The sequence below is a fragment of the Atractosteus spatula genome, chromosome 16 (genome assembly GCF_055471065.1).
Source record: "Atractosteus spatula isolate fAtrSpa1 chromosome 16, fAtrSpa1.hap1, whole genome shotgun sequence".
NCBI lineage: Eukaryota > Metazoa > Chordata > Actinopteri > Semionotiformes > Lepisosteidae > Atractosteus > Atractosteus spatula.
In genome coordinates, this window is record NC_142721.1 from 583,127 (window position 1) to 596,019 (window position 12,893).

At 44.1% G+C, this 12,893-nt stretch overlaps 1 protein-coding gene across 1 annotated transcript in view; it reads left to right on the top strand.

The window, feature by feature from the left end:
* The window catches only part of brsk2b (BR serine/threonine kinase 2b), a 139,007-nt gene that overhangs the window by 103,262 nt on the left and 22,852 nt on the right, over positions 1 to 12,893 (top strand). The window contains exons 12-16 of the mRNA XM_088935141.1: positions 1,987 to 2,047; positions 4,226 to 4,433; positions 7,136 to 7,184; positions 10,369 to 10,492; positions 12,023 to 12,203. Of these exons, the coding sequence (XP_088791267.1) occupies positions 1,987 to 2,047; positions 4,226 to 4,433; positions 7,136 to 7,184; positions 10,369 to 10,492; positions 12,023 to 12,203 (623 nt within the window). The remainder of the gene's footprint in view (positions 1 to 1,986; positions 2,048 to 4,225; positions 4,434 to 7,135; positions 7,185 to 10,368; positions 10,493 to 12,022; positions 12,204 to 12,893) is intronic.

Genomic DNA, 12,893 nt, shown 5'->3' on the forward strand with positions numbered 1-12,893 from the left:
TCCATTTAGTTGGACACAAAAGTTTGTCATCCTGACGCAAATAAAAGGTATAGTAGGCTACTTAGAATGCTCTCTCACTCCTATTGCCAGAGTGGGTACCCTTGAAAATAAACTGTGTGAAGTCCTGACTGCGTTGATCTGCTCTACAAGACCAGCCAAAGGGACCCATAAAGTCTTTCTGTATTTGTAGCACTTGAGTCATTATTCATGTTTTTAAATGAACTATTAACTTTACAGAACAAATATACCCATCCCCAGATCTGCAGCAGGTCAACACTTAAGGAATGTAGGAAAAGATACAATTGAGGAGATTCAAATAGGAAATCTGGCCTGTTTAACTCACATGGCTGCCAGTGGCTGCTATGGAAGAAGCCTGGGTATGAGCTTCGACAGCATGGCCAGCTAGCTTGTTTCAGACAGTGTGAAATCTAGAAACAGCAACAGGAATGTGGCAAGGATTTCCACTGTGTCACTACTCATTTTCTTGCATTTGTGAATGTCTAGTAAAGTGATTTCCCCCAGTCCTTATTTGAGAACATAAATCACAAGCCACAAAGCACCTTGACTCATCGTCTAGGGTTCCCAGAATCCTGCAGGGCTGGGGGGGTGGCGCGGTGTAATGGAGTGAGAACCGTGCGGAGGGAGGTTTCCATTAAGGCTGAACCTGGGATGATGATGATGTTCAATAAGTGTGGTGTGGAGGATTTTAAACAATGCTGGATTTTCACCGAGAGCCCTGAACAAGCCAAATACAAACCTGTTTGTCACATGAAAGTAGAAATAAGGGATTAGGAATTTTGAAAACTCCTCCATTGCTGTGAGACTGTCAGTGACAACCCTAATTTAATCAAGTTGCAGAGCGTTCCAGGAGTGATCTCTGGAGGCTGACACTGTAGCATTTTCTTTTTCGCTCTGGAACAGTGGTGGTTTGGTTTTCCTTCTGCAAAATAAGTGTAAAATTAGGAAAATACTTTACGAAGGAGGTGCTCCATTGTAACATAGACTTACTACCTTCTCTACAAGCAGTATTGAGTGGTCATTTTACACTAGGTACAGAACTTTGGGAAGATTGAGTGAGTAATATTTCGTTTCAAGTTTAAAGTCTGATTCGCACCAGATCCTCTGTCTTGGCCAGCCTGGCGGTTCCCTTTGTATTTGGATTTAAAGCTTGTGGTCCCAAGCATGGAATCCTTTCTTGTCTGTTCACTGACAGAAGTATTAAAAGCCAAAACTGCAGAAAGGCAAAATAAAAGACAGCACTCGGGATAAAATGCAGTCATTTTTCTTCTGAGGGTAAAAGGGAAGTTTAAGATTAAAGATCAACACGTAGCCTAAAGAGGATTCTATGTCTGGAGGACTTGGTGATCAGATAAATATATAGAAAAAAAAGAGGCTTATCTCTGACACAGTGAAAGCATCTTGATGTGAAGGAGAGACTCTGATTGAGGGTTTGCACGCTGTTATATACTGTATATGACGTGTTTTGTTACATTTTAGATAAAGAGTGATTGCACAGATCCATTAGTGCCTCCAGCTGAACAATATTAATTTGGATTCTAATTTTAAGATTAAGAAGGATAAATAATTACCCCATCTTGTCAAACATACTAAATGCACATTTCCATTTGAGTTAAAAATACGGCCCTTTCATAGTAGAGTCATCCTTCAGCCAAGTTCTTTACTGCTTCAGCATGAAACGACTCTGAAGACTGTAGCCCTGTTTTCTGAACTGCTCAAAGAGAAAGTTAAGAAGTATTCCTTTGAAAAAAGAACTTCCTGAGGGAACCTCTGAGTCGAGTTTAAAAGAGGTCCTCATGCCAGTGTAGGGAATGAAAGCATGGAGCAGCCCAGTTCCTAGATCATGCAGCCTCACTGAAGAATCTGCCTCCCCAGCTTGGGCCCTGAGTAGCTGTGTGAGAGCTGTTGGTTTGCGCCCTTTTTAACAGGCTGGATGGTGTCTCTTTTCCGAACTTGTCTCTCCTAAAGGTCGCGGTCCATCAGCGGGGCCTCTTCTGGACTCTCGACCAGCCCCCTCAGCAGTCCCCGGGTGAGTGTCCTCCCTGCTTCCATTGCACTGACGATGGCTTGACAAGTGAATATTGATCTGTATTCCTTTTTATGTCAATGTAATGCTGAGGCCCAGTTCAGTTTAGTTACAGAAGGATTTGTTCGATTAGTCAAGAGCCTGTACGCCAGGAGGTCAGTGAATGAATACAGTAAATACATCCCCAGGCCTGTTTGGAGCTGTGTTTATTTTCTGTTTACACAACTAAAAGCTTCTTTCTCTTTACCTCCTGCTTGAGGCCTTCTGCTTTTCTGAGTCTTTCCACTTCATTACAGAACTCTTTGTATCCCTTTATTTTAAACACCCAGACTCACAAACATGGGATCATAAATCCTAGGAACTCAAAAGACAGAACACTTTTCTGTCACCCTGTTTGCACATGGCCTTCAAGAAATTTCAGCATGGCTTTATTCATTTTTTGAAAAGACTCAGAATCACAGAATGTCTTTAATTCAAAGCTAACCTAATGTCTGAGCTAGTTTGAGCTTGTCTTTAAAAATAGGATACATCTTCATAGTGCTAAAAAATCTGACTAAGAGAGTATTTTCAAATTAAAAAAATGTTTTACAGAAGGCAAAGTTGTATGTACATTTTCGTACTTAATAAGAAACTGAATTAGGATCCTGTTTAATGCAGAGTAGAATAATTCGCAGGATCTCACATTCTCATGGTCTGAGTGGTACAGAAAGCTGGTCAGATTGGAGTGTTTATTTTGTGAAAGGAACATCATGGCTTTCATTCCTGTAAATCCAGATTTGTTCATTTCACACACACCCAAAACTTTGTCCACAGCAGAATTGTCCAGTTCTGGTCCCCACTAGACACTGTCCAGCAAGTTTATGGGACTTTCTAAATCTCCGGCTTCTTAAAGGCTCAGGTGGAAAAAAAACACAGAAACGCTCTGGACCTCAAGGACTGGACTTGTGCTCCCCTGGTCTACAGTATTACTGGGTTTCTTGTTATCCTGTCAGTGGTCCTGTTTTTCCTTTCACAAAATGTGGCACAAATTGGCCTTCAGTAAGAGGTGTTGGAATAGACTAGCCCTGTGCCTCCATGCAACACGCTTGGATTGACACGCAGATCAAAGGGGGATCAAAAAAGCATATAGCTCCCGCAGTAGACTCAGGAGGTGAAGTTCATCCAGTCAGGTTCAGCCTTCGCCCTCTGGGGAAGCAAGTCTGACAGTAAAAAGGGATACCGCCACGACACGCCTCACACGTGACTGGCAGCTGCGCCTGGCTCGATTCGTCATCCACAGAGCTCTGTTGCTCTTGCTTCTGCATTGCTTGCTTGGTTCTGGCTGGCAACGTTTGTTTACAAAACAAAAAGCAGAAAATGGCACTGTTGTTGTTTGCTTCCTGAATTGCTCGTGCTGTTGTTTTACACTTTGTTTTGGTTGCGGGGTATGGATTTTGGTTTTCAGTGTCTTGTTGCCTATTGACTTGTCGCTCAGTGGGCTAATCGCATGTTTTTCTTTTCTTTTCTTTCTGCACTCCCACTGTTCCTGGTTGGTGTTCCCATCTCGTGGATTGTCTTTTGTGTCTGTTTGTGTGTTTATGTCATTGTTGTTGTTGTTTTTTTTTGGTTGTTGTTGTTTTGCCAAAAACCCTGTTGCTTTGGTTTGTGTCCCGTCTCGTTCGGCACGTGGCCCCGTGTCGCTCTCTCCGCGTGGGTGCGTCTGGCCTGGTGCATGCGCTCTCTTCGCCCGCCTCGTAGCCCGTCAGGAGGTTTTTTATTCCCCCCCAGACGCCCGACCTTTCCTTATCCTCCCGTTCCAACCCCGCTTCTGGCTTAGACCCCGAATCCAGCCGGACGGCGGCCCGTGCCCCCAACTCGCTTCAACCAAAGACGGGTGTCCTGCAGCCCAATCCAAAGACCCAGACCCTGCCAGCGAAGACCAAACTGACCGAAAAGCCTCTACAGTCCACCAAATCCAACCCCCTCCCCGGCACCATTAGCCACCCTCCCCCCGCCACGTCAGAACCCTCCACGCCCTCCCAGCAGCACCATCCTTGCACCCCCAGCCCCCAGGGGCGCCGCCCACCCCTTATGCCCCCACCCCAGCTGCAGGTCACCCCCATGTCTCCGGTCAGGCTGCACCACCTTCACCACCCTGGTGCCGGTACTGACCCGAACACCAAATCTATCCCCATCATACAGGTGACCCCTCACCCCTCCCCTCGGGGGAGCCCTCTCCCTACCCCCAAGGGAACGCCGGTGCATACGCCCAAGGAGAGCCCTGCCAGCACCCCAAACCCCACACCGCCCTCCAGCCCCTCCATCGGCGGCATGCCCTGGAGGACACGCCTCAACTCCATCAAGAACAGCTTCCTGGGGTCGCCACGCTTCCACCGCAGAAAACTGCAAGGTGAGAGCGCTGGAGGAGGGAGCTGAACTCACGCCCACTCCCCTTGGGGAGACCTGACCGCGCGGTGGAGCTCCTGGTGTAGGTTATGGCTCTGCCCTCCTTCCATTTCCACTGAAGGAAGAGTGGCACGGGCACGACAGAGCAAGCATGGCGTATGTAGTTGTGATCTTGAAAATAGATATGCCTTGTTTTTGGCGACTCCTGGGCTTACAAGCTGTCCACAAGTCCACATCCACTTTTTATGTTTTGGACGAATAGTATGGGGCTCGGCTCAGAGACCACAGAAATCGAAGAGGTTGTCATTTGGAGCTTGGTCACGCCTCAAGGCTAGCTGAAACAACACAGGTATTATCTCTGAACCACCTACCAGCTGAAAGTCACAAGGCCTGTACATGGAACCCTGTCCCAGTGGAACTCAACGCAGTGTCTTGCTGATCCTGACAAGTCTCTGCTTTAGGACCCAATGACTTGGAGATCCTTCTATCACACGCGCACCTTAAGGAAATTGAGCGCATTTTATCTTTAACCACACTGTCAAAATGTGAATTGGCCAGTCCAAATTGGGATTACATACTCTGCTTTGTTTATGTCTTCGAGTATGGGGTATGGTATACTCTTGAACTGGGAGGTACCTTTTTCTACTCGTAGGGCATTCAAGCCCATCTGTCCTTGTGCTCACAGTTCACAGGCAGGTGCTAATGATACCCCAGGCCTGGTGGTAGCTTGTTTGCAATTAAGATTAACGTCAAACTCAAAGTTAAACCCTGGTCACTCTGCAGTAACCTGTTAGCGGCAGTACTGTGAAGTCTTCAAAAAATCTTGCAATGTGACAGCCACAGGTTGGGAAATAATTTTCTGTAATTTCTAACTCAATACAGTACTGTATTATCTATCTTTATCAGAAAGACCCTTCCTTCTCCTTTGTCATACTTGACAATTGTAGAATTTTTTCTTAATGAGAAAGCTCATTCCATTAAGGAGCAACATCTTGAATGTTTTGCAGTTTGTTTTCTGTTATTGTCTAGAAATTCTTTTCAGCTTTTCTTTGGTTAGGAATTCTGCCCTCCAGCTGTGAATCAGAGGCAAAGGTTCAGCTAAGCTTGTGTGGATACAGATTTGCAGACACTTTAGTGCAGTTGTTTAATTTGAAATTGAAAAAGATGGAGAACAAGACAAAAACATCCAACTGTATAAGCTTAGACCTCGATATGGCTCATATAAAGTTGCCAGATGACACTGTGGCTAGATTGTATTTTTGACTTGCACTTGTTTTTAATGTTCAAACACATCAGTTAATCCTTTTAATCGCTTTTGATTAAATATTATTCAAGAAATTCAAGGCGTGGATTAAATGGGGTACTGTGCTGAGAATTTTCGAATGTTGCGACTATTATTTATTAATTATTTTAAAAAAATGTTTAAATAAAGGAATGGAAGGAATAACAATACTCAATATGCAATATGAGTCATGTAATTGAGGCCTTCTGGTGACCTTGTAAAGCACACATACTCCATGTATGAGGTTTGTAAAAATGTGGGCATTATTTTATTATTTGATTTTGACATTTGAGCTACCTAAACAACATTCTCCGGCTTCCCGACGACTCGGTTTCCTGATTCCTCCAGCTGGTATCGCTGTCGTATTTCCAGGGGGCCTCCAATCCAGTTTGTCCACTGCTGCTGTTAGGCAGCTGGACTTCAGCCCCTCCCCTCCAGTGCAGTCTCCTCTCTCCTCTCTCCTGCCAGCGCGCCACAGCCCAGCCCAGACGCCTCTGACTGACACTGAGGGCTGAGTGAAGATGCCTTCCAGCCGAGCTCTCGGTTACACAGCCGAGACTTTAATTAGCCTAATTGCAGGACTAACTTAAGCTCTTTAATTGTTTTAATTGTAAGCTCTTAAACATGTTAGGAACTGTTTTAAACTACTGTGCTTTTTTAAAAAAAATACGCTTGTTAGTTGAAATGAGGGTTCAGTTAATAAGCAATAAGACCAGCAGCTGTGGGGGCCTGGCCCCCACTTTAAAGCATCTTCAGCAGGTATGTTTCACGTGCCACAGGAGTTTCTTAGCTTGTGTAGCCGTGCTCCTTGGCTCGGATCCTGGATAAACCAGCCTTTTCAGGTTTTATAGGTTTTCAGCTGGGGGCTGATGACCACCTTCATTCGGAATGATGAGATGAGAAAGTAAGCCAGAAGAGCCCCTGCCCTCTGCCCCTCCCCGGCCGGATGAAACAGACTTGTCATTTTACATTAGCCAGCACTGCGTTACACTGACAAATGTAGCAGTAAAGTTCTCCTTTTCCCCCCATAATTCTGTACTCTAGTAGCCATCAAATCATGGATATCCATTTCACAACTAACAGGATAAGAACATATTTTTCTCATGGATAAACGGTATAAGTACAAAATTAAGATTATAAGTAGGATTTGCATTTTTTTATATCGTTGAATGGGTTAGTCCACACTGGGATGGGTTTTATATTCTCACTTTGACTTTTTTTTACTTTTGGTCTGGTTTGACATACAGGAGTCTGCCATTCAGCTGCACTATCAAGACGCTGTACAGGCTTGGCGTTTTGAAGAAACAGATGTTTGTGCTGACCTATTATTCCTATGTTCCTTCCTTTGTGAGCACCTGATTGCTACTCCCTTGTGGTTGAGTGACCTCTGACTTTTGTCCCTTTTACCTGCTTTGTTTTTTCAGTTCCAACACAAGAGGAGATGTCCAGCCTCACACCCGAGTCTTCCCCCGAGTAAGTTTTGTTCTTCTGCGGTTATCTTTTACCATGAAAGAAATCCAAGGGCAGCCAGAGTGGCAGGGTGGTGCAATGGTCAGCGCTGCTGCCTCACAGTGCTGGGGCCTGGGGATCAGTTCCTGGGGTGCTCTCTGCGTGGAGTTTGTATGTTCTCCCCGTATTTGTATGGTCTTCCTCTTGGTGATCTGGTTTCCTCCCACAGTTCAAAGTCATACTGGGGGGTTAATTGGCTTCTGGAAAAGCTGGCCCTGCTGTGAGTGGTGTATTTTTTAGTCTGTGTCTGTGAGTGCCTTGTGATGGACTGATGTCCCATCCAGGGTGTCTCTTGCTTTACGCTTGCTGGATGGGCTCTGGCTTCTCGTGACCCTGTATTGGATAAAGCGGTTCGAAAATGGATGGATGGACTTGCCCTAGCTTGTTGTTCCATTCAGACTCAAGGTGCCTTGTGGTCAAATCATACTGCAGCTCCATCCTAGACTTCCATCTGTTCTGACTGCTGCCCTGTGCTCCAGTCTGGACCTGTAAGCCTCACATGCATGGTTGATGCACCCACACTTTGGGGACACTTAAAGCAATTGTTTCTGCCCATTTTTTTTACATCCTGCTTGTGTAACCTCAGCTCTTGCTCAGTTTTGGCTTTAAGAATTTACTCCACCGTTGATGCTGATATACTTTAGTGTTCAAGACTTTCAGTATTCATCAGCTGTTATTAAAACTGTTGCTTTATTTTTATTGCCAAATATTAAGACAAAGTCATCAGAAATAGCTCTAGTAAGTAAAGTTACACATAGTAACAGTTCACTTCCAGTACTTACATTAAATCCAATGTGAGTTCATCTTTGTTGTCTATTATCGCTCATTTTTCACACTACCTGCAGGGGAATTGATAACTGCCTGCAGGGGAAATTAAGCACTGTAAATATTTTTAGACCTACTTAACTAACCTGGTGTGGGGTATTTTGGTGATTTTTGAAGAGGACAGGGGTTTGCTTTGTTCTCTGTTGGCACTTGGGAGTAAACAGGAACAACATCTCAGAATGACAGGCTGGGGGGGGCGCATTTCTAATTGTGGTTTTGGTAGAGTCCTATCCTGGTGACATACAGTAAAATACATAGCTGTGTCCATTAACTGTTCAAAGAGCCCTGACTCTTCTGCCTGTGGTGAAAGATGATTAGTTTCGGAACCATGTGGATTGTCTTCAGGACCTTCTTCTGTACAAACACAAGGCCTAAGACTGCAAGGAACCTGATTCAAGTTTTCAGAATCCACAAGGGCAATGGCGTTCTTCAGAATTAACAGTGAAACACAATCTAGAGCACGCACTTGGGCCTTAAGGGAACGTGTATTTAACACCGAGAACAAGACGCTCTTCTTTAAAGAAGTGGGGAATAGGCTATGAAGGCATTATTGAAGCTGACACCAAGACTTTCTTGAGGAAATGGCACCTAACTCATAAACTTTCTTAGGTTCTAATTTAATGACGTCTAGCTCCTGATACCGAAAGCCCAGTCTTTCAGATTTTCTAGTTGTTTTAAGTCAAAGACTCAAGATGACATTGATGTCCACAAGTGAGATAGTTCAATTAAATGATAGTTGTTTTGGAATGGAAGCCAGAAAACTATCTTGCTTTCCATGAGCAGTGTTGCCTCATCTCTGTCTGTAAAAAGATGTCACTTCTTCTTAAAATGAATTATTTTGTCTCTGTACCACAGAGAAATGGCTGTCCTTGACAAAGAAGTTACAACTCCAGCTAGCCAAGCACAAAGCAAAGCAAACACAAAAAAAACATCATGAGCTAGGTCTTGCATTATGCAGGACCTGATGCAGATCTTCAAGCAGAACCAATATCACTACCATGGTATGGGGGCAGTGTAGGAAAAATAGATAATAACACTGTATAGGGAGTACAAATTTTACTGTGGCAGGTATATTGTCTTGGTGACTTGGAAATAATTATTTTCCTCTGTAGTCACAAGGCTTTTGGGAGTGGGCAGTGGGCTCAGGTTCTTGCACAATATACCTGTATTAGAAGACATTCGTTGTAGTATACTATACGGGTGGGTATGACACTCAGCATGGCTCACACACCAAGAAACCCAAAGCCAAGATGGTTCTGGTTCCATCCAGAACCAGAAAACGTCACTTCCATCTGTGTTGAACTGCTTCCTGTGATAGTTCAATATTTCTTTAATCTCCTCCTCTTAACTTCCTTCAACATGGAGTTCTGGATGCTGCGATTTTAATGTAATTAATTCTTATGTACTCATGGTGCGGCTGTGCAGTTTCCAACGAGCTTCTACCTGATGTAGGAACAGCCGGAAGGGCAGATGTTAATTTCAGTCCATACCCCGCTGGCTCTGCTGCTGATAAATTTTTCATTCAGATTTCAGTTTCAGATTTTTAACTGCAGAAGGCAAATGTCAAAATTTTTGTTCCCAGGGTAATGCCTTATTGCCTTCAGGCAAGTTCGTAGTACAGTGTTTTTACTTTAGTGTGTTTCTCCGTTTCTGTGGCTGTAGTCACTCCCCTACTTTACCACTGTCAGCGGGGTAAAAATCCATCTGCCACAGGTCCTAGGGCTTCTGGCATCAATGTCTTTTCATAAATCATTTTTAAGTCCTAAAACTGCTGCCGATTGTAATTTACATGATGTAGTTTGTCAAAATCCCAGAGGCAGAGAAAGTTTCATTTTTTTCACGCTGGTGCTTCTGCATGCAAACAGTCTCTATACTCTTCAGCACGTTTTGGCCCATGCTCCTGTAATGCAACTGTAAATGAGCGATTTTTCAGCTCTTAAATTCAGCCGCTGTGATCACACCACTGTTCTATCACTCTTGGGTTAATGGATTCAAACAGGGGAAGTTTCAGATTGATTTTTGCCTGCTCATAAAATAAGGTGAAAACATGAATTCTGATTGTATTTTTTTATTCCAAAGAGAAACGGTGATTTATGTATGTCGATTTCATACTTTTATGAAGGTTATGTTGTATTATTGAATGAGCATGAACCTTGATCTCAACATCTAATTTATCCGCTGCGTATCAGCTCTCTTGATTTCAGACAGGCATCTTAGTTATGCTCTGCTCAGAGAAGTCCAAGTCTTCAGTAGGAAACTTGTCTAGTAAATGTGGGTAATGTTATCCTTGAAAGTTTAGGGTTTTTTTTCCTGTGTCTTACAGACTTGCCAAAAAGTCCTGGTTTGGTAACTTTATCAACTTGGAGAAAGAAGAGCAAATCTTCGTCGTGATCAAGGACAAGCCATTGAGTTCCATCAAAGCAGACATAGTGCACGCATTTCTTTCGGTAAGATTTATCTAAATCTAAGCCATCCCCTCTAAAACCCCTTATATATTCATATATATGCCCAGAAATCAAATATTCCTGGTGGCGGTGCTGCTTTATGATTTATTTTTAGATCATACAGGTTGGTGAAGCTAATGATCTAAATGTATTCTACTGTATATTTACTTACACACTTATAGTTATTTGCACACGCAAGATGTTTTTTTTAGGAACAAAAAGAGAAATCCTGAATAGTCTCCTTGAGTAAAGACCGATTATTTGGGCATGTATTCATTTATAACACGACAAGGTTAAGCTCTGTAGTCTTGCACATTTCCAGATTGATGAATTGGTAAATGTGGACTGGGGTCTCCCCAGACAGCTGCACACAATGTGCAGAAGTGCACTGAGCTCAGGCCAGGCCTGAGGCAGCTTGGGTACCCCTGGGCTGGAAGACAGCAGTCTCTGGAGAGCTGGGGGTGCTGTCAGCAGGGGTCATCTCACCTCTCCCTCAGTGCTCACACTGCAGCCGGCACTGATAGACCAGGTCTAAGAGGAGAACGTTCCTGGTTCTTGACCTTCTCACGGTGGTACAGAGATCTCGGCAGCATAGGTCCAGCAATTAACACCTGGCTCTTCCAATTCAGGGGGTGGGAAGGGAGTTATGAAAGCTATTGTTGATTTCAAATCTTTAAATCTAATCTCTAATCTAAAAAAGAGTTTAAAAAAGTAATGACATAGTGGTTTAGAATGTCACAGAAATGCACAGAAACCACCCCAACCTCTTTTTTTTAATCTTTTTGATACTATGGAACATGGGAATTGTTACCCACATTTCTAATAACGAAAGCCAACTTCAAAACTCTGAAGAAGCAATAGGAAGACAAATTTCAAAACCTTCGCCAAATGTAGAGATTGAAGAGGAAGGCGTCATACGACTCGTTTCATATTGAGTTTCACATTCCGCTAACTAGTCTGGGTGAGAGGCAGCACAGAGCCCGTTGGCAGGAGAGACGTTATACAGCTGACTGCATCTTGCTTCGTGCATTTGCTAGTGTGTGTGCTCTTACTTTTCATAAGAATATTTGAAGTATAAACTTTATCTTGAACCTTAAAGGTGTTAAGAAAATAAAAATTCTGAGTGTGTGTGTAATTACACAAACAGCAAAAGAAGTGGTTTCTGTACAGTACTGTACAGGCTTTGCCCTGCAGGGGCTGTAGGTCACAAAGCCTGGCTTCTCACACCAAAGACAACTGTTCACGGGCTACTGAGTGCTGCTGCTTGCTTCTGTCTTCATCATGTTGATCAAATTCAAGGCTCAGTGTATTACTGTGTTTTGGAGCGAGACTTTATTAAGAACCTAAGCCTAACCTAAATTACTTTTTTCATGATGTCAGAGCTTTCGTAGATACACAATATGGACAAAACCAGTAGTGTCGTCTTGTGAAAGTGTCTCATTTTCTTCCCAGCCGTGACAACTATATTGTGTGAGTGTGAATGTGATGCCGAACTATGTCTTCGATTGTCTCATTTCCCTGTGTTTGTTCCAGATTCCCAGCCTCAGCCACAGTGTGATATCGCAAACCAGTTTTCGGGCGGAGTACAAGTCGACTGGAGGTCCCACGGTTTTCCAGAAGCCTGTCAAATTCCAGGTGGACATCACCTACACAGAAGGCAACGAGGCGCAAAAGGAGAACGGCATCTACTCTGTCACTTTCACATTGCTGTCAGGTAACCATAGACACCAGCAGGGCCTGTCTACGTGGCAGAACCAGCTTCCCCACCTGACCTCTACCTGCTGCAAGGTGGGGGTGGGACACACATGCTGCAGTGTCTGCAGACAGGCAAGCAAAGAACCTTTTGCTTTCTGTATTACAGCACAAGAGCACAGCAGGTTCAGGCAAGGTGGCTGCCTTGTCCAAACTGAACCACATTTCCCAGGAAGCTCTGGGGGGGTGGGCTGCTTTTCCTAGTCACCTGACCAGTTGCTGGATGACAATTGGTCAGGTGATTGTTTAAAAACCAGGAAGTGGAAGCTTTTCTGGACCAGTCAGTTGATCTGCTGATCTGAGGACCAGGGGATACTCTGTCTGTTCCATTCACCAGAGAGAGGACTGTGTGCTTTTGAAAATATCTTATTCTACTGTGATATGGTCACAAAAATTGTCATACAGCATGGGGCCCGAGGTCAATTCCAGACTTAGGGTGCTAAATGTTTGGAGTTTGTATATCCTCCCCATGTTCACATGTGTTTCCTTACACGGTCCAAAGATATTTTGGATTATTTGGCTTCTGGGAAAATTGGCCTTGGTGTAAGTTTGTGCATGTTTGTATCTGTGTGCCCTGTGATGGACTGGTGTCCCGTCCAGGGCGTATCCTGCCTTGTGCCCATTGGTTGTTGGGATAGGATCTGGCTCCCGC